Source organism: Schistocerca serialis, chromosome 6 (assembly GCF_023864345.2).
Source record: "Schistocerca serialis cubense isolate TAMUIC-IGC-003099 chromosome 6, iqSchSeri2.2, whole genome shotgun sequence".
Classification (NCBI taxonomy): Eukaryota; Metazoa; Arthropoda; class Insecta; order Orthoptera; family Acrididae; genus Schistocerca; species Schistocerca serialis.
The window spans coordinates 257,009,191-257,035,122 of record NC_064643.1 but is presented as its reverse complement, the minus strand read 5'-3'; the positions used below and the strand labels follow the sequence as shown (position 1 = coordinate 257,035,122).

The following is a 25,932-nucleotide window of genomic DNA, read 5'->3' as shown; positions in this document are numbered from 1 at the left end:
GCAGGCTTTGGTTTGCCTTCCCCACAACATTTTCCAATTTAAATTGTTCGTAATTGTAATTCCTAGGTATTAGACCGTTCCATTCAGCAGATCACGTAATTCTTCTTCCCTATCAATCAGGATAGCAATGTCATGGGGGAATCGTATCATTAATATCCTTGAAATTTAATAACACTCCTGAACCTTTCTTTTATTTCCGTCATTGCTTCTTCGATGGACAGATTGAACAGTAGGAGCGAAAGACTACATTCTTGTCTTACACACTTTTTAGTCCGAACGCTTCGTTCTTGGTCGTCCAATCTTATTATTCCGTCTTGGATCTTTTACATAGTGTATATTACCTGTCTCTTGCTATATTTTACCCCTATTTTTCTCTTAATTTCGAACATCTTGCACCTTTTACATTGTCGAATGCTTCTTCCAGGTCGACAAATCCTATGAACGTGTATTGATTTTTCTTTAGTCTTCCTTCCATTAACAACCGCAACATCAGAATTGCCTGTCTGGTGTCTTTACCTTTCATAAAGCGAAACTGATCGTCGTCTAACACAAACTCAACTTTCTTTTCCATTCTTCTGTATATTAACATTGCCAGCAATTAGGATGCATGAGCTGTTAAGCTGATGGTGCGATAGGTCTCGCACTTGTCAGCTCTTGCAGTCTTCGGGATGATATTTTTCCGAAAGTCAGTAGTATGTCGCCACACTCATACATTCTACACACCAACGTAAACAGTCGTCTTGTTGCCACTTCCCCCAATGATTTTAGAAATTATATCTATGTGTCATCTATACCTTCTGATTTATTTTACCTGAAGTCCCCCAAAGTTCTTTTAAAGGCTATTACTGGATTCTTTATCTCTTCTAAATCGACTCCTGTTTCTTCTTCTATCATATCAGACAAATCTTCTCCCGCATAGAGGCGTACGCTTTCCACCTATCTCCTCTCTCCTCTGCATTTAACAGTGAAATTGCTGTTGAATTCATAATGTTACCACCCTTGCTTTTAATTTTAATGATTCTGTATGATGAGTCAGTCCCTCCGATATTCATTTCATTTTCGATGTCTTCACATTTTTCCTGCAGGCATCTCGTCTTAGCTTCCCTGCATTTCCTATTTATTTCATTCCTCAGTGACTCATATTTCTGTATTCCTCAATTTCCCTTAACATTTTTGTACTTTCTTCTTTCATCGATCAACTGAAATAGTTCTTCTGTTATTCATGGTTTCTTACCTATTACCTTGTTCATACCTATGTTTTTCTTTCGAAATTCTGTGAATACCATTTCTAGAGCTATCCATTCCTCTTCAACTGTACTGCCTCCTCTTCTGATTCTTGAACAGAGTATTGGCTTTTACGATCTGAAATTTATTGCAGAACTCAATTAGTCTCCCCCCTCTCTCATTCCTCGTACCACGCCCGTATTCTCCTGTTTCTTCTATTTCTTTCCCGACAACTGCATTCCAGTCTCCCATAACTATTAGGTTTTCATCACCCTTTCAATATCCTCATATATATATATATATATATATATATATATATATATATATATATATATATATATATATATATATTCTTTCTCTTCAGCTTCGGCTTGCGACGTCGGCATTTATACCTGAACTATCCTTGTCTGTGTTGTTTTACTGTCGACTCTAATATTAACAACACTATCATTGAACTGTTTACAGTACCACACTGTCTGCCCTACCTTCCTATTCTTAACGAATCCTACTTCCTTTATGTCATTTTCTGCTGCTGTTGATATCATCCTATATTCATCTGACCAGAGATCCGTTTCTCTATTTCATTTCACTGACCTCTACTTTGTCTATATTGAGTCTTTGCATTTCCCTTTTCAGATTTTCGAGCTTCTCTACCACGTTCAAGCTTCTGACATTCCACGTCCCGGCTTATAGAACGTTATCCTTTCGTTGATTATTGAAATTTTTTCTCAGCGTCACCTCCCCCTCGGCAGTCCCTTCTCAGACACTGGAATGGGGAACCATTCTGGAATCTTTTTCCGCTGGAGATGTCAACATGACACTTTTTCAATTACAGGTCATATGCCCTATGGATACACATTAGGTGTCTTTAATGCTGTGGTTTCCATTACCTTCTGCATCCTCATGCCGTTGATCATTGCTGATTCTTCCACCTTTAGGGACAATAGAGTGCCTTGAACCTCCGTCCGTTCCTCCCTCCTCTGCCCTCTTTGAAAAGATCGTTGGCAGAATGACAGTGACTTCTTATACTGGAAATCTTTGACCGCCGGTGCTGATTATTAATCAAAATTTAAGCGGTCATGGGTTTTGAATCCGGTACTAGGACGTTTTTGTACTAGCCAAAGACGCTCTCTCTAACCTTGTTTTTTTTCCCATAGCAAATATCACTTATAAGCTAAAGATCTTTTGTTACGGCATACGCCAACGACCTTTTGTTATTGCTAAGTGAAAGTCCAACAAACCTACGTACACACATCCTGCAGGTAATTGCTGATTTACTTGCCTGAACAGAGTGGATGCAGAGTTTAGATTTGAAACTAAACCCATTTGAAACGTAAGCAGTCGTAGTCACTCAAAAACTTATTAAATATCAGTACACAGAATCTCTTCCATTCTTAATTGTAAACGATATAGAAATAACTTTTCCTCTTGGACCGTCGCTTAGACTCGACTGAATACAAAATCCAGTCTGTAAGAAGGTATCACCGTCACATCATTCGCTACGAAAATATAACAATATTCCCTTTCTAGCTGAAAAAGAAAGTCGTAGAGTCTCTAATACTCCCCATACTTGGTTATGATGATCCTATTCTCAAAGAACTTCTGTACGACCACTTACGCCGGCTAGAACTGCCGATAAATGTTTGTGTAGAGTACATTTGTGACTTAGCTATTTCGACCATATCACTCCTGCCTACTAACAATACTCATGTCTACACTCATGTCTACACGCTGATAAGCATAGGTACTATCATATGCTAAGCTCCATAGTTTTCTCAGGCACTGAACTCCCTCTTATTTATTTTCAACTCTTACTATACTTTCAGAATAGCATAGCAGAAATACTTGTTCTCAAAAAGATAAAATCCTCTCTACAGCATTACATAACACTGCAAAATTCTCTAGATCATTTATTGTGTCAAGAACTCATCTTTGGAGCAATCTTTCTCAGAATATCAGAAAAATTAAATTCCTTTCAAATTTCATAAAACAGTTAATGATTCATCTTCTATCACAATAGCAAATTTCTCTCATATACTCTCCCTCACAGCTCTATCTCCCTCCTGTGCATACAGTTCTCTATTTAAAATCTGTCCTTTCCTAACAGCAACTGTCACTGTCATTTCAATCGTCTCTTCTTTCTTCATCTCTTCCGCTTCTGATAATGCTAAGCGATGCTTCAAATGCGCTACACTAATCTATATGATTCTTAATGCCATTTATTGTTAATATTGGTAGTTGCGCCAGTAATAATAATAATAATTTTGAGTGCTATATAACAATATGGTTTGTGTTGTTCCTGGACAGTCATAAGAGAGGACCTTAAAGCTCTAATCTGGTCAGGCTCAATAAGAATAAATAAAAGCGTAAAATTTGCTATGCACTACATATTTGTCTGCTTATGATAGCTTTTGTCTTTTAATGATAATGTATTTCAGTATTAAAGTCTGAAACACCCACAATGAAAAGGAACGATTCACTTTTAATGAACTTTAAATTAACATTAAATTCAAATAACAATTCTTGTTTAAATTACGAACTTTGTATTTTGTTTTACTAGTGTATTACATGTAATTTAAACCAGTTCAGTCTAATTCTGTATACCAAACAGAAGAACTGTCCAATTAGTTATATAAATTAATAACGAACACACAATCTATAGTTTTCTACTTACCTCTATCTATATCACCCACCGACGAAGCACATCGGCCGAAAGGTCTAGGACCCTGCAGAAGAAACGTCAAAAATTGTTTCAAGTATTCATTATACTCTATACTACAAAAATTATTCTTAGTTTAATGTTTAACAGGTTTGCCTTTCCCAGAACATACATGTTGTCTTTGTTACTGTTCTTACGGCTAACCAATCAGTATTTACGTCCTTATTATTCTGAATAGTGTTTTTTCTTTTGTATTGGTAAAGTCAAGTGACATAAATAACCCAATAACACAGACACTCTGAAAAATGTACATCATGAATCTTTTTCGTCAAAAAAATGTAACATTAAAAATGCCATCAGCCGTGTGTATTTTGAATGTATTTTATTTATGGGAGCAGTTTTGTTGTTCCAGTACTCCGTCTTTTGTTCCATAACTAACGTGTAGGAGGAATACAACCTCATGTGCAGTCTAAATGGGGGTCAGCTTTAAGTAACTCTTACCCTTAAACTTTTGGTTTCAACAACGCTATCGCTTCGTTCATCAACTAAAGACTGCTAAAAAAACTATTTCCGTCATTACATCTTCAATGTACATGATGAACAGTAGGAAGAAAAAACTTCATCTCTACCATATGCTCTTTTTGACCTGAGACTGTTATTCCAGTCTTATTGTTTCCCTCTTGATTGTTATACACATTTCCTATTATCTGTCTGTCTCCCAAACATCTTGCACCATTTTACGTAATCTAACGCTTTTCCTAGGTCGACAAATCCTACAAAAGTGTCTTAACTTTTCTTATCTTGACCACGATATCAACTGCAAGTTAGGAATTCCCTCTCCGGTAATTTCTTAAATCAAACAAATCTGCATATTAGATACACGCACTTTTCCTTTTTAATTCTGTGTATATTCTTCTTCTTTGCTACTTGGATACGTGAACTATTAAGCTAACTGTGCGACTCGCGCATGTATCTCGTATTTGATTGTGTAGATGGCGTTCTTCCGATAGCCTGATTATATATTCCAGAGTCATAGGTTCTACAGTCCAGTCTAAATTTTCGTTTGGTCATCATCTCCCCAATGATTTTAGAATTTCTAGGTCAATGTTATCTACGCCTCCTGCTTTATATTTGATGTCAGTCTTCAATAGATCTTTCACACACTGCCTCCAATACAGGAGCCCTTACGTTCAACTCGAATGCCTTTCTCCTTCTATCACTTAAAACAGTTTTTGCAATTCGCAGGGGCCCTCGACGTACCTTTTACCAACCCGCTCTCTCATTTGCGTTTAACAGTGGAATTCTTTTTCAACTCTTAATACTGACTCCTTTGGTTTTAATTTTACCGAAGGATGTCTTGACGTTCCGATTACCAGTTCCTTCTGGATTTCTTCATGTATCGCCTGCAGTCATTTCGCAATAACTTCCTGCACTTCATATCAATTTCATCACTTTCCATTGCTCTGTCCCTTTCTTTTCATAAATGTTTCTGTATTTCATTCTTTCATCGATCAATTCAAATATTTATTCTGTCGCTCAGAGTTTCTTAGGTTACTTTCCTTCTACTCATCATGTCTGTCCAGGTTATTAATTGCCTTCTGTGATATTCATCATCGAAATATCTACAGCCTCAGAGAACCTAAAACGCTGATTATCTTTCCTCCGTTGTTCAGTATCCCATTTCCTTACACACATTCCTGACAGTTATCTAATCTTCAACATTACTAAACTGGGAACTGAGTCTGTATCTGCTCCTGGTCACGTACTACAGTATCTCTTTTCAGAGTCTTTGTCTTATGATCACCTGATCCATCTGGCATCTTCCTCTAGGATTCAAGTGCTACTCTCAAACGAAGGACAGGAATTCGTCACGTGACGTACCAGACAAGTCGGAAGATTGGAAAAATTATTCTCGTGTTTCTAGGCCTTTTCCAGATATACCTCTTTCTCCAGCGATTCTTGCACAGTGTATTTGCTATTAGTAGCGGACATTTATTGCAGTACTCAAGGAGTCCTCTTGCTCTCTCATTCCCATTGCCGAGTCCGTATTATTGCACAGAACTAACTTTTATTCCCTCCACTTTTATAGCACTCCGATGCTAAATGATTATTATACACTACTGGCCACTAAATTGCTACACCACGAAGATGACATGCTACAGACGCGAAATTTAACCGACAGGAAGAAGATGCTGTGATTGCAAATGATAAGCTTTTCAGAGCATTCACACAAGGTTGGTGCCGGTGGCGACACCTACAACGTGTTGACATGAGGAAAGTTTCCAACCGGTTTCTCATACATAAACAACAGTTGACCGGCGTTACCTGGTGAAACGTTGTTGTGATGTCTCGTGTAAGGAGGAGAAATGTGTACCATCACGTTTCCGACTTTGATAAAGGTCAGATTGTAGCCTATCGCTATTGCGGGTTATCATATAGCGACACTGCTGCTCGCGTTGGTCGAGATCCAAAGACTGTTAGCAGAATATGGAATCGGTGGGTTCAGGAGGGTAATACGGAACGCCGTGCTGGATCCCAAAGGCCTCGTATCACTAGCAGTCGAGATGACAGGCATCTTATCCGCATGGCTCTAACGGATCGTGCAGCCACGTCTCGATCTCTGAGTCAACAGATGGGGACGATTGCAAGACAACAACTATCTGCACGAACAGTTCGACTTCGTTTGCAGCAGCATGGACTATCAGCTCGGAGACCATGGCTGCGGTTACCCTTGACGCTGCATCACAGACAGGAGCGCCTGCGATGGTGTACTCAACGACGAACCTGGTTGCACGAATAGCAAAACGTCATTTTTTCGGATGAATCCAGGTTCTGTTTACATCATTATGATGGTTGCATCCGTGTTTGGCGACATCGCGGTGAACACACATTGGAAGCGTGTATTCGTCATCGCCATACTGGCGTATTACCTGGCGTGATGGTATGTGGTGCCGTTGGTTACACGTCTCAGTCACCTTATGTTCGTATTGACGGCACTTTGAACAGTGGATGGCTCTACCCTTCATTCGATCCCTGCGAAACTCTACATTTCAGCAGGATAATGCACAACCGCATGTTGCAGGTCCTGCACGGGCCTTTCTGGATACAGAAAATGTTCGACTGCTGCCATGGCCAGCACATTCTCCAGATCGCTTATCAATTGAAAACGTCTGGTCAATGGTGGCCAATCAACTGGCTCGTCACAATACGCCAGTCACTACTCTTGATGAACTAAGGTATCGTGTTGAAGCTGCATGGGCAGCTGTAGCTGTACACGCCATCCAAGCTCTGTTTGACTCAATGCCCAGGCGTACCAAGGCCGTTTTTGCGGCCAAAGATGGTTGTTCTGGGTACTGAATTCTCAGGATCTATGCACCCAAATTGAGTGAAAATGTAATCACATGTCAGTTCTAGTATAATATCTTTGTCCAATGAATACCCGTCTGTCATCTGCATTTCTTCTTGGTGTAGCAATTTTAATGGCCAGTAGTGTATTTTAATCGCCCACTGCATTATGAGTTACTCGTAGAGTGCCATCGTACGCTCTCTCTCTTCATTTTCTGCTTGTGATGTCGATACATAAACACGAAAAATTGTTGTTGGCGTTGCTTTTCTGTCGATTCTGGCGAGAATAATGATCGATCAGTGTGCCTGTGGCAGCCATAGTGAGCGGGCATGCGGTGTTGGTGTGCGCCGCGAGTGGGGCTGTTTATGTGTGCTAGAGTGCTCTCTGTTTCCTTTCACAGCGTGCTTCCGTCACGGTTCGGTAAAACTATCGCTTTTCAACTAAAACAAATGAAGTAAAACTGGATGATGAGCAATTCTCAGGCTTTCATATGTGTTAGTGTATTGAAAGGAGGAGGTAAGATGGACATCAACAAAAACAAAACAAGGATAATGGAATGTAGTCGAATTAAAGTAGGTACTGCAGAGGGAATTAGATTAGGAAACGAGACGCTTAAAGTAGTAGATCTACATCTACATCTACATGATTACTCTGCAATTCACATTTAAGTGCTTGGCAGAGGGTTCATCGAACCAGAATCATACTATCTCCCTACCATTCCACTCCCGAACAGCGCGCGGGAAAAACGAACGCCTAAACCTTTCTGTTCGAGCTCTGATTTCTCTTATTTTATTTTGATGATCATTCCTACCTATGTAGGTTGGGCTCAACATAATATTTTCGCATTCGGAAGAGAAAGTTGGTGACTGAAATTTCGTAAATAGATCTGGCCGCGACGAAAAACGTCTTTGCTTTAATGACTTCCATCCCAACTCGCGTATCATATCTGCCACACACTCTCCCCTATTTCGCGATAATACAAAACGAGGTGCCCCTTCTTGCACCCTTTCGATGTCCTCGGTCAATCCCACCTGGTAAGGATCCCACACCGCGCAGCAATATTCTAACAGAGGACGAACGAGTGTAGTGTAAGCTGTCTCTTTAGTGGACTTGTTGCATCTTCTAAGTGTCCTGCCAATGAAACGCAACCTTTGGCTCGCCTTCCCCACAATATTATCTATGTGGTCTTTCCAACTGAAGTTGTTTGTAATTTTTACACCCAGGTACTTAGTTGAATTGATAGCCTTGAGAATTGTACTATTTATCGAGTAATCGAACTACAACGGATTTCTTTTGGAACTCATGTGGATCACCTCACACTTTTCGTTATTTAGCGTCAACTGCCACCTGCCACACCATACAGCAATCTTTTCTAAATCGCTTTGCAACTGATACTGGTCTTCGGATGACCTTACTCGACGGTAAATTACAGCATCATCTGCGAACAACCTAAGAGAACTGCTCAGATTGTCACCCAGGTCATTTATATAGATCAGGAACAGCAGAGGTCCCAGGACACTTCCCTGGGGAACACCTGATATCACTTCAGTTTTACTCTACATCTACATCTACATCTATACTCCGCGAGCCACCTTACGGTGTGTGGCGGAGGGTACTTATTGTACCACTATCTGATCCCCCCTTCCCTGTTCCATTCACGAATTGTGCGTGGGAAGAACGACTGCTTGTAAGTCTCCGTATTTGCTCTAATTTCTCGGATCTTTTCGTTGTGATCATTACGCGAGATATATGTGGGCGGTAGTAATATGTTGCCCATCTCTTCCCGGAATGTGCTCTCTCGTAATTTCGATAATAAACCTCTCCGTATTGCGTAACGCCTTTCTTGAAGTGTCCGCCACTGGAGCTTGTTCAGCATCTCCGTAACGCTCTCGCGCTGACTAAATGTCCCCATGACGAATCGCGCTGCTTTTCGCTGGATCATGTCTATCTCTTCTATTAATCCAACCTGGTAAGGGTCCCATACTGATGAGCAATACTCAAGAATCGGACGAACAAGCGTTTTGTAAGCTACTTCTTTCGTCGATGAGTCACATTTTCTTAGAATTCTTCCTATGAATCTCAACCTGGCGCTTTTCTCACTATTTGTTTTATGTGATCATTCCACTTCAGATCGCTCCGGATAGTAACTCCTAAGTATTTTACGGTCGTTACCGCTTCCAATGATTTACCACCTATGGCATAATCGTACTGGAATGGATTTCTGCCCCTATGTATGCGCATTATATTACATTTATCTACGTTTAGGGAAAGCTGCCAGCTGTCGCACCATGCATTAATCCTCTGCAGGTCCTCCTGGAGTACGTACGAGTCTTCTGATGTTGCTACTTTCTTGTAGACAACCGTGTCATCTGCAAATAGCCTCACGGAGCTACCGATGTTGTCAACTAAGTCATTTATGTATATTGTAAACAATAAAGGTCCTATCACGCTTCCCTGCGGTACTCCCGAAATTACCTCTACTCGATGATTTGCCGTCTATTACTACGAACTGCGACCTTCCTGACAGGAAATCACGAATCCAGTCGCACAACTGAGTCGATACCCCATAGGCCCGCAGCTTGATTAGAATTCGCTTGTGAGGAACGGTGTCAAAAGCTTTCCGGAAATCTAGAAATACGGAATCAACTTGAGATCCCCTGTCGGTAGCGGCCATTACTTCGTGCGAATAAAGAGCTAGCTGCGTTGCACAAGAACGATGTTTTCTGAAACCATGCTGATTACGTATCAATAGATCGTTCCCCTCGAGGTGATTCATTATGTCTGAATACAGTATATGCTCCAAAACCCTACTGCAAACCGACGTCAATGATATAGGTCTGTAGTTCGATGGATTACTCCTACTTCTTAAACACTGGTGCGACCTGCGCAATTTTCCAATCTGTAGGTACAGATCTATCGGTGACAGGAAATGTATATGATTGCTAAGTAGTGAGCTATTGTATCAGCGTAATCTGAAAGGAACCTAATCGGTATACAATCTGGACCTGAAGACTTGCCCGTATCAAGCGATTTGAGTTGCTTCGAAACCCCTAAGGTATATACTTCTAAGAATCTCATGCTAGCAGCTGTTCGTGTTTCAAGTTCTGGAATATTCCATTCGTCTTCCCTGGTGAAGGAATTTCCGAAAACTGCGTTCAATAACTCCGCTTTAGCGGCACAATCGTCGGTAACAGTACCATCGGCACTGCGCAGCGAAGGTATTGACTGCGTCTTGCCGCTTGTGTACTTTACATACGACCAGAATTTCTTCAGATTTTCTACCAAATTTCGAGACAATGTTTCGTTGTGGAACCTATTAAAGGCATCTCGCATTGAAGTCCGTGCCAAATTTCGCGCGTCTGTAAATTTTAGCCAATCTTCGGGATTTCGCATTCTTCTGAACTTCGATGCTTTTTCCGTTGCCTCTGCAACACCGTTCGGACCTGTTTTGTGTACCATGGGGGATCAGTTCCATCTCTTACCAATTTATGAGGTATGAATCTCTCAATTGCTGTTGCTACTATATCTTTGAATTTGAGCCACATCTCGTCTATATTTGCATAGTCAGTTCGGAAGAAATGGAGATTCTCTCTTAGGAAAGCTTCTAGTGACACTTTATCCGCTTTTTTAAATAAAATTATTTTGCGTTTGTTTCTGGCGGATTTGGAAGAAACGGTATTGAGCCTAGCTACAACGACCTTGTGATCACTAATCCCTGTATCAGTCATGATGCTCTCTATTAGCTCTGGATTTTTTGTGGCTAAGAGGTCAAGTGTGTTTTCGCAACCATTTACAATTCGCGAGGGTTCGTGGACTAACTGCTCGAAATAATTTTCGGAGAAAGCATTTAGGACAATCTCGGAAAATGTTTTCTGCCTACCACCGGTTTTGAACAAGTATTTTTGCCAACATATCGAGGGAAGGTTGAAGTCACCACCAACTATAACCGTATGAGTGGGGTATTTATTTGTTACGAGACTCAAATTTTCTCTGAACTGTTCAGTAACTATATCATCGGAGTCTGGGCGTCGGTAGAAGGAGCCAATTATTAACTTAGTTCGGCTGTTAAGTATAACCTCCACCCATACCAATTCACACGGAGTGTCTACTTCGACTTCACTACAAGATGAACCACTACTGACAGACACAAACACTCCACCACCAATTCTGCCTAATCTCTCTTTCCTGAACACCGTCTGAGACTTCGTAAAAATTTCTGCAGAACTTATTTCAGGATTTAGCCAGCTTTCTGTACCTATAACGATTTCAGATTCTGTGCTTTCTATTAGCGCTCGAAGTTCAGGGACTTTCCCAGCACAACTACAACAATTTACAGCTACAATTACGACTGTTCCTTGATCCAAGCACGTCCTGTATTTGCCATGCACCCTTTGAGATTGCAGCCCATCCCCCATCCCGTACTTTCCCGAGGCCTTCTAGCCTAAAAAACCGCCCAGTCCACGCCACACAGCCTCCGCTACCCGTGTAGCCGCCAGCTGAGTGTAGTGAACTCCGACCTATTCAGCGGAACCCGAAACCCCACCACCCTATGGCGCAAGTCAAGGAATCTGCAGCCAACACGGTCGCAAAACCGTCTGAGCCTCTGTTTCAGACCCTCCACCCGGCTCTGTAGCAAAGGTCCGCAGTCGGTTCTGTCAACGATGTTGCAGATGGTGAGCTCTGCCTTCATCTCGTAAGCAAGACCGGCAGCCTTCACCAAATCAGATAGCCGCTGGAATCCAGAGAGAACTTCCTCAGATCCAAAGCGACCCACGTCATTAGTGCCGACATGTGCCACCACCTGCAGCTGGTTGCACCCTGTGCTCTTCATGGCATCCGGAAGGACCCTTTCCACATCAGGAATGACTCCACCCGGAACGCACACGGAGTGCACACTGGATTTCTTCCCCTCCTTAGCCGCCATATCCCAAAGGGGCCCCATTACGCGCCTAACATTGGAGCTCCCAACTACCAATAAGCCCACCCTCTGCGATTGCCCGGACCTTGAAGGCTGAGAATCATCCTCTGAAACAGGGCAGGCAGCTGCATCTGGCTCAGCCAGAGACAGTACCTGAAACCTGTTTGTCAGACGCACCGGGGAGGCTTTCTGATCAGACTCTGGGGACGTCTTTCGCTGCCTGCCACGCCTTGGAACGACCTCCCAATCAACCACAGGCGAGGGTTCAGCCCCACTGCGGGCAGCAACCGGGGCAACCACAGCGGCAGACCGATCTGGGGACAGACGGGACGAGGTTGACATCCCCGTGATACCCAAGTCCGGCTCCCCACAGTGGTGCCCATTGGCAACAGCCTCAAGCTGCGCGACCGAAGTCAGAGCCGCCTGCAACTGTGAGCAAATGGATGCCAACTCAGCCCTCATCCGAACACAGCAATCACAGTTTTGATATTTAGGCAGAAAAATAAATGATGGCTGAAGCAGAGCGCATATAAAATGTAGGGCGATGGTAAAAATAGCGTTTCTGAAGAAGAGAAATTTGTTAAGATCGAGACTGATGACCTCAGAAGTTAAGTCCCATAGTGTTCAGAATCATTTGAACCATTTTGTTAAGATCTGATATTGATTTATGTGTTAGGAACGCCTTTCATCTAGTATTTGTATGGAGTGTAGCCATGTATCGAAGTGAAACATGGTCATTAGCAGTTTAGACAAGAAGAGAATAGAAGCCTTTGAAATGTTGAGCTACGGAAGAATGCTGATGGTTAGTTGGGTATATCATGTAACTACCGAGGAGGTACGGAATAGAACTGGGGTGGCAAAATCTGACTAGAAGCAGAGATAGATTGGAAGGACACATTCTGGGACACCAAGGGATCACTAGTTTGGTACTGGAGAGAAGTGTGGCAGGTAAAAATCTTAGAGGGAGACCAAAAGATAAATATAATAAGCAGATTCAGAAGAATGTAGGTTGCAGTAGTTATTCGCAGATAAAGATGCTTGCACAGGATAGAGTAGAATGGAGAGCTGCATCTAACCACAACTACAGCAACAACAACATTAAAAGAGCGTATTTGTGAGACGCATAAAATTTAAGCACGATGGTAGTTTGGTAAGCACAGCTGCCATTACTTGTGCTGGTTTCGGTTTAAGAGCTGTAAGAATTTAAATCAGCACTTTAAAGTTCCACCTGGTAAAGTACGAAGTATTAACGATGGGTTGGAGAGGATACATTGTCAGATGGAGGTCTGCATGGTAAACTAAATGAAATTAGGTTAGCTAGAGTGGAGTTTCAGAAGCATATAGAGTTTTGTCTCTTTACCTGTAAGCACAAAGGATTTAACAAAAGAACATTACCCCTGTACTCAGCAGAACATTTTAATAATTCTTGTGATCGCAGAAGACCTTTTAAGGGACTTAGTGATAACGGCTACCACCAGATAAGTACACATTCAACTAGTTTGTCAAGGTGAAATTAAATCAGTGCATCTTACATCCCTTTAAGCTAATACATCTGAATGGGGTGAAGAAATGAAACTAATGCTTTGAAAACAAATGTAGTGCAAATACATCAGAGTCAGCTATATCAAAAACAGACAGGAATAATATGGAGCAACAGCGTCCAGAAAATTCAAACGTACGGAAGCAAAAATAGGGCGTATAGAAAACAACAAACTGAAGTAATTATTTCCAGGAATGACAGGTTCACTTGATCAAGAAGTAAGTGAGGCTCGAGTAATTGTGGAAAAGGTGGGAAAAGTTATGTAAAACACGAGTAAGAAACAAACGATCAACAGATGAACAAATTACTGCGGAATTGGAGCAAACGGAGACCTGAATGTTACTCAGTACGAGGACTATGAAATTAAGGAGCGCAGTGTGGCTAATGATGTAGGAAACAATGCTGTGATGCAACCTAAAAGGCCGACATGATGTATCCCTAACAGAGAAAGGTCCAGGAGCAATTAACATCACAAAAGAAGGAAAGACGATGAGAAAGGCTACATACGCTCTGTGGAGAAAGGTTACATACACTCCGTGTGTGGGCATCAAGAAAAGTTCTGTACCCACAAGAATGTAGGGACATTGGACTGGCAATCGGTATACAGAAATACGGACCCTGGGCTGATGAACCTCTAGGCACACCGGGAGAATTTCAACTTTAGCTTCTTTTATTTGGCTCATATATGCTATAATTAAACGGGGCAGGCCTATAACACTGCAACAACTATGTAAACAAACTCACGAGCAAATAGAAAATATCATTAATTGCAGATTTTCTGTATCGCTTTTCTGTTGACGCAGCTGTTGTACAGTACGTTTCTTCAGAGGAAGTCCATGTGACGTTCTACGAGTCTTATATGAATATCCGCAGGACTTGTTGATCAGGGAGGAATTCTGTTTTCGGAAATAAAACTCTCAGATTCGCGTCGTGAAATTTCTGGACTTCTTTTTGACAAACTAACACTGAAAATACCAATTGTTGGTCAGGTAATAAAACTGAGGGATCAAAATATTAAAGTAGTATGTGTATTTGCTGCATAAGAACACACAGATAATTACCTAGGGCAATGATTTCTACTGTATGTTACATATTACTGACCAACATCCAAATTTAAGAGACTGAAGCCTTGGATTTCATGACACTTGGAAACCAACACATGTATAGGTACCGACCTACACTTGTCTAATGAACGCAGCAGTAACAGGCTGGATAGTATTTCTGCAAAGGTCATCGAAAACGAATCTAATTAAGCCTGACATCGTTCCTCTCACCTTCTCTGATTATTACTGTTACATAACCTATATCGAGATACTACCACAGCAAAGATCAAGATTTTGAAACACATCATTATGCGAAGGATTTGAATAATTTAACAGCGTATGGTGGCTTGTATAAGACAAGTACAGAAATATTCTAGCACTTTTGAATGCTGGGTAAAACTGGCAAACCGGCAGTCTAAGAAGTTTCTAATACGCTTTTGAAGCTGCAAAAGAAGGGTACAAGAAGACATCTTGAATTTCGAATATTCATGTATCTGTAAATCTCGTAGCACACGTACAGACCTCGTGTGTGATATACAAAGCATTGATAAGGTTTATGTTAAAATTTAAGCTACCACATAGCAACAGCTGAAAGGTCTTAAAGAAAGAACCTAAGTGATAAACGAAGCCGAGGCATAGTAAAATGTATGCAAACAGAGAAAGTAAATGTAGTTAGAGAGCAGAAAGGTGTTCTAAAGAAATTCATACCAACATTCGAAACCTTTGTGGAGAGGATGTTACCGGTGATAAGAAAACTCACGATGTGACAAAAAAGCTCGGCACGAACAAAGAGATTCTTCAATAAATAAGACGAGTAGCAGAAGGGAAACCACCGGGCTTAGAATGAACACCAGCCGAGTCTTATGAGATTGTTGGGAGAGGATAAATCAGCAAATCACCAATATAATGAATTGTATACGATATTCTGCAACATTCTGATGAAGGAATAGCCGTACTAATCCCAATTTTGTCTTCTTGAAAGCATTCGATAGAAGAAACCGGACGTTCATTTACAGAATAATGACCGCGAAAGGGCTTAATCCCGAATTCATAAAACCACTAAGTCATATACAGCTTGTGAAGCTCGAGAATTGTGATAAATGGACAAAGAACTAATAAAATAAACATAAATCGCTCAGTAAAACAAATATACCCCTTATCCATGACGGTGCTCCCGTTAGTGCTGGATCTCCTTTGTCAATAACAGATCATGAAATTTCATTATTAAACGCCGTTGGTGTATTTTCTGCGTCTGTAGCAAATGTGGATGTTGTCGGAATAGCGCTAAAGAACCGAGAAGATATGACTATAGTTTTGGGAATGTTGCACAAGTAAAGAGCAGCAGGAGATGCTAAAGTGAATAGCCACAAGGCCGAGATTATTATATTAGGAATGCGTATCAGAGTAACCAACAAACATGCGTTTCGGGAGACAGAGACACGAAAAATACTAGATGTAATCTACAACTCTCAAAAAATAAGTAACTGGAGAAAGGTGTTACGAGTTTTTAGAGAGAAAATGAAAGGCAAATACTGAAAGAGACTTTTCATTACTCCAAAATAGAGGCTATTAACAATCTATTTTGGCTAAAATACGGTATAAATCGTACCAGTGCCGAAACAAATCGTAATTTGGATAAAATCTGAAATACACTGGTGTATCTGGCAGCATAATATGCTCAAGGTTAAAATGTCAACTTTAACTTCATCGTAGCATAAGGAAGATTATAGTTGTGGGATGTTAAAAGGCAATGTGATGCCGTATTCTTGTAGGATATAAATCGTGGAAGGAAGTAAAAGAACTACGGAATGGTTTAACAGCTGTGATTTTGAAACATATACAACAACGAAGCGTTAACCTACCCAGCCAGTATATCTCAGTCATTTCTTGAACTGTACTGGGCCATATTACAAGGAATGCAGCTGTATAATCGATGCAATAAGATACAAAACCTTCAAAAAAGGCTGCAGTATATAAAGGTGCTCCATAAATCCGAAGTTAACAGTATTCTAAGGCAATAAACTGCCAGAGAACGAACGTCAGTATAGCAAATATATCCAAAGGACATTTAACTTTGTTTTGTGAACTTGATATCTGGGAGTAAATTAAACAGCAGCAGTAAATACAAAGCTTAGCTCGATTAAGCTACATGAAACAAACAACTGAAAATTTCGAAAAATTTCATATTACTGCCTTGAGGAGTTGGTCAAACTCTACACTTACACGATCAGTTTCAGTCGGCTGCCCATCATCAGGTTCGTAAAGGTATTCACAGCACCATGTCAGGCGAAATATAAAATCATTATGGCCAGATGATAAAATCATGAGTTATACACTGTTGTCGTACCGCGATATAAATTACATTGCCAGTTTATAAATCCTGTGCTAGGTAGTGTTCTCACTCATGTTACAAGTGCAATCGGCGTTAACACTGTGAACAGATTCATACCGCATGGAGAAGACCTCACAGACAAGACCATGTAGACAAGAAAGTGGTATGAGTATCAGAACAATGTATAATTCACGATTTTGTCACCCGACGATAAGGATTTTCATCTAGCATGGTACTATGAACACTGAAAATGCTTGTGTAAGTAAAGAACTTTATCAGAAACTCAAGACGGTAATATGACATTGTTCAAATATATGAGCTGTGGGAAACAACCTCCTGGAAACTGGTAACAGTCGTCTCTGCGGGGGGAAAACAGTCTCGGAAATTTCTGTCAATCAAATACGAGAAAAAGTACAAACTAAACTTAGTGTGTAAAACAAACTCAAGACATATACTGACGACGAAATTCTTATAGAGAGGAGACAATGTCGACCAACAAAGCAAAATGCAAAATGCGAAAATATTGCAGCTGTGTTATGCCAGTCTATATGAGTTCTTTAGCCGTATAATCAGTATGAACGAGTATTGCATAGTTATTATCAAGAGACAAAGGAAACTGGCGGATACACCACCACCATAAAGTGCAGTTACCCAACTGTCATCGGGGTAGGTGACGTTCAATGTATTCTGGGACTGCCATGGTGCGATTCCAAGAAGTTGTATTCGCAAGGGGCAAATCGCCTAAAGAAGCCACAGGACTGTTGAAGGAATGACGTTTCAGTCGGCTGTAGAATGATTGTTCTGAAGGTAGTTTACCATCTGTAACAATCACATTAATATCAAATTAAGTGTTTCAGCCGAAATCAGATATATTTACAACGTAACACATGACTTGGTTCATTCTCATTAATACAGAAACCACAACGTTCACCCATGCAGTGAATCCAGTGAGGTTTCTACAGTGATGGGAGTGAACCACGACAAGTATTTTATGATACGAGGATGGCCGATTCCAGTCGAAACTGGTCGTTTCGTTTGAAATTAGTGTGACTGTGGCGGAAAATAAATTATTTTCGAGGCGTTGTGGGAAGTTGTCCAAGAGGGTGTTTTTGTTCCACGACAACGCCTCAGGTCATTCTGCACGGGACAGAGTGCAACACAAGTTGCTCCTTTGGGCTATCAAATTTTGCCTCAGCTTCGTCAATTCTCCAGACATGGCGCGCAGTAGTTAAGTCACGGCGTCGCAAGGATTTCCGGGATGATGAGGAGGTGGGTGTTTCCTGAACAACCCATGCAACAAAGGTCTCACCCAGGTTTTCCGTCGTTTGAAAGAACGTAACTATCCCTCCTATATGGTCACACACAATGAGGTGATAAAAATCATGGGATAGCAACATGTCCGTATACAGATGGCAGTAGCATTACGTACACAAGATCTAAAGAGCACTGTCGGAGCTGTCATTTGTACTCAGGTGATTCGTGTGAAAAGTTTTCCGACGTGTTTGTGGCCGCACGACGTGAATTAACAGACTTTGAACGCGCAAAGGTAGGTGGAGCTAGACACTTGGAACATTCCACATAGTAAGTCATTAGGGAATTCAATATTCCGAGATCCATAGTGTGAAGAGTGTGCCGGGAATACTAAATTTCACTGCCGAGAATAATAGAGTACAAAGAAGTGACCGTGCGCCTTCACTTAACGACCGAGAGCAGTGGCGTTTGCATAGAGTTGTCAGTGTTAACAGAAGTGCAAGAATGTGTGAAATAACCGCAGAGATCAATTTGGTACGTACGACGAACGTATCCGTTAGCACAGTGTGGCGAAATTTGGCGTTAATGGGCTATAACAGCATACAACCGATGCGAGTGCCTTTACTAACAGCACGACATCGCCTGCAGTGCCTCTTCTGGGCTCGTGGCCATATCGGTTGGACCCTAGTCGACCGGAAAACTGAGTCCTAGTCATACGAGTCGCGATTTCCGTTGGCAAGAGCTGATGGTAAGGTTCGAGTGTGGCGCAGACCGCACGAAGCAATGGATCCAAGTTGTGAACAAGGCACAGTGCAAGCTGCAGGCTCCCCATAATGGTGTGGGCTGTGTTTACATGGAATGGATTGGGTCCTCTGGTCAAAATAATTTTCCGCTACTTGGAGACCATTTGTAGCCATTGATGGATTTCATGTTCTCAAACAACGATGGAATTTTTATGGATAACAATAAGCCACGTCACCTGGTCGCAGTTGTTCGTGACTGGATTGAAGAACGTTGTGGACACTTCGAGCAATGATTTGTCCACTCAGATCGCCCGACATGAACCCCGTCGAACATTTATGGGTCACGATCGAGAGATCAATTCGAGCATAACATCTTGCACCGGCAAAACTTTCGCAGTTATGGCTCGGGACTTGTTGAGTCCATGCGAAGTCGATTTGTTGCACGTAGCAGGGCAAAAGGAGGTCCGACATTACATTAGGAGGCGAAGGTAACTCCATCTTCTGGTGGAGTATGGGACTACGGCTGTTCAATGTTCAATCAAAACAATACCAATCGCCGTTATATAGGTTTAATTCTAGGCAACCAGTTCCGATGTTACATTACGCCATCTTCAGACCAAAAATGTTCCAATCCAGTAACCTTCGTGTTACAAATATAGCAGCACCTTTAACTGGTCTCGTAACAGCTATTAGGAGACCAGTTAAAGACAGTGATATATTTGCAACACGAAGGTTACTGGATTGGAGCAGTCTTGGCCTGAAGATGACGTAGTAGTAGAATTTTGGAACACGTATTGTGTTCGAGTATAATGACTTTTCTGGAGACAAGAAATCTACTCTGTAGGAATCAGCATGGGTTTCGAAAAAGACGGTCATGTGAAACCCAGCTCGCGCTATTCGTCCACGAGACTCAGAGGGCCATAGACACGGGTTCAAAGGTAGATGCCGTGTTTCTTGACTTCCGCAAGGCGTTCGATACAGTTCCCCACAGTCGTTTAATGAACAAAGTAAGAGCATATGGACTATCAGACCAATTGTGTGATTGGATTGAGGAGTTCCTAGATAACAGGACGCAGCATGTCATTCTCAATGGAGAGAAGTCTTCCGAAGTAAGAGTGATTTCAGGTGTGCCGCAGGGGAGTGTCATAGGACCGTTGCTATTCTCAATATACATAAATGACCTTGTGGATGACATCGGAAGTTCACTGAGGCTTTTTGCGGATGATGCTGTGGTGTATCGAGAGGTTGTAACAATGGAAAATTGTACTGAAATGCATGAGGATCTGCAGCGAATTGACGCATGGTGCAGGGAATGGCAATTGAATCTCAATGTAGACAAGTGTAATGTGCTGCGAATACACAGAAAGATAGATCCTTTATCATTTAGCTACAAAATAGCAGATCAGCAACTGGAAGCAGTTAATACCATAAATTATCTGGGAGTACGCATTAGGAGTGATTTAAAATGGAATGATCATATAATGTTGATCGTCGATAAAGCAGATGCCAGACTGAGATTCATTGGAAGAATCCTAAGGAAATGCAATCCGAAAACAAAGGAAGTAGGTTACAGTACGCTTGTTCGCCCACTGCTTGAATACTGCTCAGCAGTGTGGGATCCGTACCAGATAGGGTTGATAGAAGATATAGAGAAGATCCAACGGAGAGCAGCGCGCTTCGTTACAGGATCATTTAGTAATCGCGAAAGCGTTACGAAGATGATAGATAAATTCCAGTGGAAGACTCTGCAAGAGAGACGCTCAGCAGCTCGGTACGGGCTTTTGTCAAAGTTTCGAGAACATACCGTCACCGAAGAGTCAAGCAGTATATTGCTCCCTCCTACGTATATCTCGCGAAGAGACCATGAGGATAAAATCAGAGAGATTAGAGCCCACACAGAGGCATACCGACAATCCTTCTTTCCACGAACAATACGAGACTGGAATAGAAGGGAGAACCGATAGAGGTACTCAAGGTACCCTCCGCCACACACCGTCAGGTGGCTTGCGGAGTATGGATCTAGATGTAGATGTAGATGTAGTGTAACGTCGAAACTGGTAGCCTAGAAATAAACCTATATAACGGCGATTGGTGTTGTTTTTATTGAACATTAGGAGGTATCCCATGACTTTTGGGACCCCAGTATATGAGATGTGAAAATGTCAAGCAGCCTGCTACAGTCAGTTCGCTAGCCCGCTGAATGGCAGGCAGACTTGCCACAGGAGCAGCCGCACTTACCCTGCGAGCGGTGACGCTACCAGCCGCCAGCAGCAGAGTCAGCAGCAGCGCTGCCGGAGAGAGCGCGGTGGTCGCCATGGTGTGAGGCGGCCGGCGGCCGGCGCGCCCGCTTTATACCGCGGCGGGCGGATGCCGCCGCTTCCGGCAGCCTCGGTGCGCCTCTCCACTTGCCGGGACTCTGCTCCGCTCTTCAGCCGAATCGCGGGTGACGCCACGCTCTGCAAAAAAGCCCGTGTCTGAGATAAGGCGCTGCGCGGCGTGGCGCGGCCGAGCTGTGTAAATAAGCTGATACTGTCGCTCCCTAGTTTGCGAGCAACGAAGGCTTCGCCGAAACGCCGCTCCCCACCAGTCGTTGCAAAGATGGAAGGCAGGTTAGGGTTGAACAGTGTTTCGTCATTCCACAAAACTTTAAGCAACCAGTATCTCCAACATCCTCAATGAAATTAATACAATTATAAAAGTTCAAAAAGACAAACGCTCTTGTGGGGTTGATGGTATTTCAAACAGAATTCCGAAAAGTTCTCCCAAAATCATAAGTAATGTCCTTAGCGATATATACTCGTACAATGCATCATTGGCACACCGAATTTATCCAGACAGCTTTAAATATGTAGTTATTAAGCCACACCGCCGCGCGGGATTAGCCGCGAGCTGTAGAGCGCTGAACTCATCGACTGTGTGGCTGGTCCCGGCGGAGGTTCGAGTCCTCCCTCCGCCATGGGTGTGTATGTTTGTCCTTAGGATAATTTAGGTTAAGTAGTGTGTAAGCTTAGGGACTGATGACCTTAGCAGTTAAGTCACATAAGATTTCAAACACACTTGAACACACACACTATCAAGCCACACCGTAAGAAAGGTGGCAAGAAAAACAATTATTCAGTTTCCTTACTGATACATTTTTCCAAAATATTCGAGAAAATAATATACTCAAGAATAGTTGCACAGCCGGCCGGAGTGGCCGTGCGGTTCTAGGCGCTACAGTCTGGAGCCGAGCGAACGCTACGGTCGCAGGTTCGAATCCTGCCTCGGGCATGGATGTGTGTGATGTCCTTAGGTTAGTTAGGTTTAATTAGTTCTAAGTTCTAGGCGACTGATGACCTCAGAAGTTAAGTCGCATAGTGCTCAAAGCCATTTGAACCATTTTTGAACTGTTGCACACTTAAAAGGAAACAATTTGCTTAGTATATTACAGTCTCAATTCCAGAGAGATTGCCCGACTGAGAATGCTATTTATACAGTCACTTATCAAAGAGTACAAGCCTTAAATTATAATATATCTCCAACAGGTATTTTTTGCGATCCCTCCAAGGGCTCCGATTGTTTAGACCATTATATTCTCTCAGAAAAACTCAAAGTTTAGGGAATTGATGGTTTTACACACAGCTGGTTTGAATCATACTTGAAAAACAGAATGCAAGACATCGTGCTTAGTAGTTCAGACAACGTCGCAAAGGTAGAAAAAACTAGTGCCTGGGGTAAAATCAGAAAAGGAGTCTCTCAGGATTCAATTTTGAGTTCAAATGGTTCAAATGGCCCTAAGCGCTATGGGACATAACATCTGAGGTCATCAGTCCCCTAGAGTTAGAACTACTTAAAACTAAGTAACCTAAGGACATCACATACATCCACGCCCGAGGCGACCCTAGCAGCAACGCGTTTCCAGACTGAAGCGCCTAGAACCGCTTGGCCACAACTGCCGGCGCAATTTTGGGTCCAGTCCTGTTCTTCATACCGGTTTTAAAAAGGTGGTGTCGACTACTTTGAGAGGTGGTAGTGCTCATCGAAACAAGAAAAATAAGTCCAATAAACACGAGTCCGGATACACATACTTTCCGAGATAAACGGGTGTTTATAGGAGGGCCTGCGCGATGCTTGGTTGTGGATATTGGCACTGTCGGCAGGGCATCGTGATGTCTTACTCACAGTACTCTACCAACCACTAGGTGGTCTGCAGTCAGTTGTATGGTTCGAGTAGTGTTGTAAGCTACGTTAGTTTTCGTTGTATTTGTGTGCCTTATTGTACTGCACTGTCAATCCAGGGCATGAACCAGAAATGCATTTCTCATTAACGTATTGTCTACCTTACTGGAGGCTGTGGCATTGCAACAACGAATACAATGTGGTTCATGCATGATGGCGCACCAGCTCACTTTCGTCACAATGTGCGCGAACATCTGACGCAGGTATTTCAGGACCGCTGGATTAGTCGGGGAAGTCCCACACCTTGGCCTGCTCGTTCCCCCGACCTCAATCCCCTAGACTTTTGCTTATTGGGACACTTCAAGGAATTGGTCTACGCCACTCCACTCAACGATGTGCGGACTCTACAGGGTCTCGTCTTCAATCCGTGCCAGCAGGTACAACAACTGGGTTTACGTCAGAAGGCAGAGAGTTGAATTGTCGCGAATGGGAGCCACGTTGAACACCTCCTTCAAACACATGTTTGTCGCAGAAAGTATGCATTTCCAGATCCATGGGACTTATTTTTCTTGTTTTGATGAGTACTACAACCTCTCGAAGTGTTCGACACTTTTTTTAAAAAAACTGTGAATGACTTCCCGTTTAACATTCGACAAGCAAACTCGGTAATTTTTGCAGATCCCTTTAGAGAGAAAACAACAGAAAATGGACTCACCCTGAAGTTTGAAAAAACACACTATATTCAGTTCTATACAACAAATTGTCAAGCAAACTATTGATGTAGCACGTGAAGAGAAGTCTGTAAGTAGGGCAGAATGCTCTAAATTATTGCGTATACATACTGATTAAAACGTGAACTGGAAGATGCATATTACTGAGCTTCTCAGGCAGTTAAGTTCAGCTGTTTTTGCTCTTTGTATGATTGCTTATCTTGGAAACCAACGTATCAACCAACAGACAAATTTTGCACATTATATATATGTCGTACGGAATAATTGTTTGGGGTAGCTCATCACTTAGAAAGAAGGCATTGACTGCACAAAAGCGAGAAGTAAAAACAATATGTGGTGTGCACTCACGGATCTCATGTAGGTATCCTCAAGGAGTTGGGTATGTTAACTGCGCCAGCACAATAAATATTTTCCCTAATGAAATGCGTCAAATATAGTCCATCACAATTTGGGGAGAATAGTGTTGTAGATATCCACAACACTACACCGAAAATGACCTTTATCACCCATTGTTAAATCTTTCAGTGGTTCAGAGAGGAGTTCAGCACGTACCAGTAAAATTTTTGATTATATGCGCAATAACCTAAAATTTCTGACAGGTAGTGAAGCGAGGTTTTAAATGTAATTTAAAATCATTTCTCCCGTACAATTACTTTTATTCCACTGACGAATTTCTGTTTACAAACTGGTATCCAGTAGAAAAGAAAAAAATTTAAGTGTAGTTTCATGAGTAGAAATAAAATGATAATGTGCTCATTAATGTTAACACTAATCAATAATACATATCGTTTGCAGTAACTCGTTCCACATCATTTCGATAAAAGAATTGTTCAAATCATCTATGGAACACGTAACTAACTAACTACCTAACCAACTACCTAGTTGTAATACGCCTCTTCACCGTTTGATATTCAGTTATCAGTTTTCGAACCAAACGTTGATCATTATTTTAAAGTAAGTCGCATCGAAACCTGCATCCACATCTAAAACTCTATTATTTAGCTAATTATCTCGTTGCTCGTCTCGTTGGCTTCTGTAGGCACGATGCTGTTCGCGAACCCTATTCGCTTGCGGAGAAACATTAACTCATAAAAGGATTGTGATATTCAAGTGGTTTCCAAAGATTACTGAGTAAAATAAAGTTCTCGAACTTTGAAATAATTATATTCAGCAATATTTCACACTTATAACTACTGAATCAAAATTCATCTCCCTTTAGTAGTTCTACAAAAGCACATGAGCACCATTTGAGCAAGTCTTTCGCCAAGACTGAAGGACTCAGGAACCGAGTAGCAAGACGCCCCTCCCTTCTTCCCCCCCCCCCCCCCCTACAAACTGCGATTCTGAGAGTGGCCTATTTAGACATATTCGTTACACTGTTTTCGCACTATAACCATACCAATATCATTTTGAAGAAAGAAAATGTGGAGGCAAGGCTGTCCGCTGTTGGCGATAATTTTTTAATGTATTCAAGACCACGATCTCACCAAGACAGTGCACGACGGACAAGAACGGGGATATAAACCAAACTGTTTCTGACGATAACAATCTCTGGTACATATGTAAAAAACATTAATAAAATGAGTTTACAGAATTTAAGTAAAATGCTTAAACATTGATTCAGATATGTAGAATATTAATATTTAAGTGTGAAATAAATGGTTTTTGTGAACATGTATTTATATGAAGTCTGGTGAAGTAGGATTGTGCTATTTCACTGGTAATTATGACATGGTACGTCACAGCTGGATTCGGATTTGGGAGAACGCTAGTTCAAATCCTCGTACAGTCATACAGAATTACAAACAATCCTGTTGGCAGAACATCCGCAACTGAGCATTATAGCAGAGGTTGAAAACACCGCTTCAGTTGTAAATTACTTTATTTTCACACGACCGGTTTCGGACTGTAATAAGCCCATCCTCTGGAGTCGTACTGGAAATAGCAAAAGACGGGAGATAATTTTCACAAGCCGCACCACACATAA

At 41.8% G+C, this 25,932-nt stretch overlaps 1 protein-coding gene across 1 annotated transcript in view; it reads right to left on the bottom strand.

Moving 5' to 3' along the window:
* LOC126483935 (uncharacterized) overlaps positions 1-21,394 on the bottom strand; it is a 46,675-nt gene extending 25,281 nt beyond the window's left edge. The window contains exons 1-2 of the mRNA XM_050107218.1: positions 21,295-21,394; positions 3,899-3,950 (exon numbers count right to left, since the gene is read on the bottom strand). Of these exons, the coding sequence (XP_049963175.1) occupies positions 3,899-3,950; positions 21,295-21,372 (130 nt within the window). The 5' untranslated portion in view covers positions 21,373-21,394. The remainder of the gene's footprint in view (positions 1-3,898; positions 3,951-21,294) is intronic.
* Positions 21,395-25,932: the final 4,538 nt, after the last annotated feature.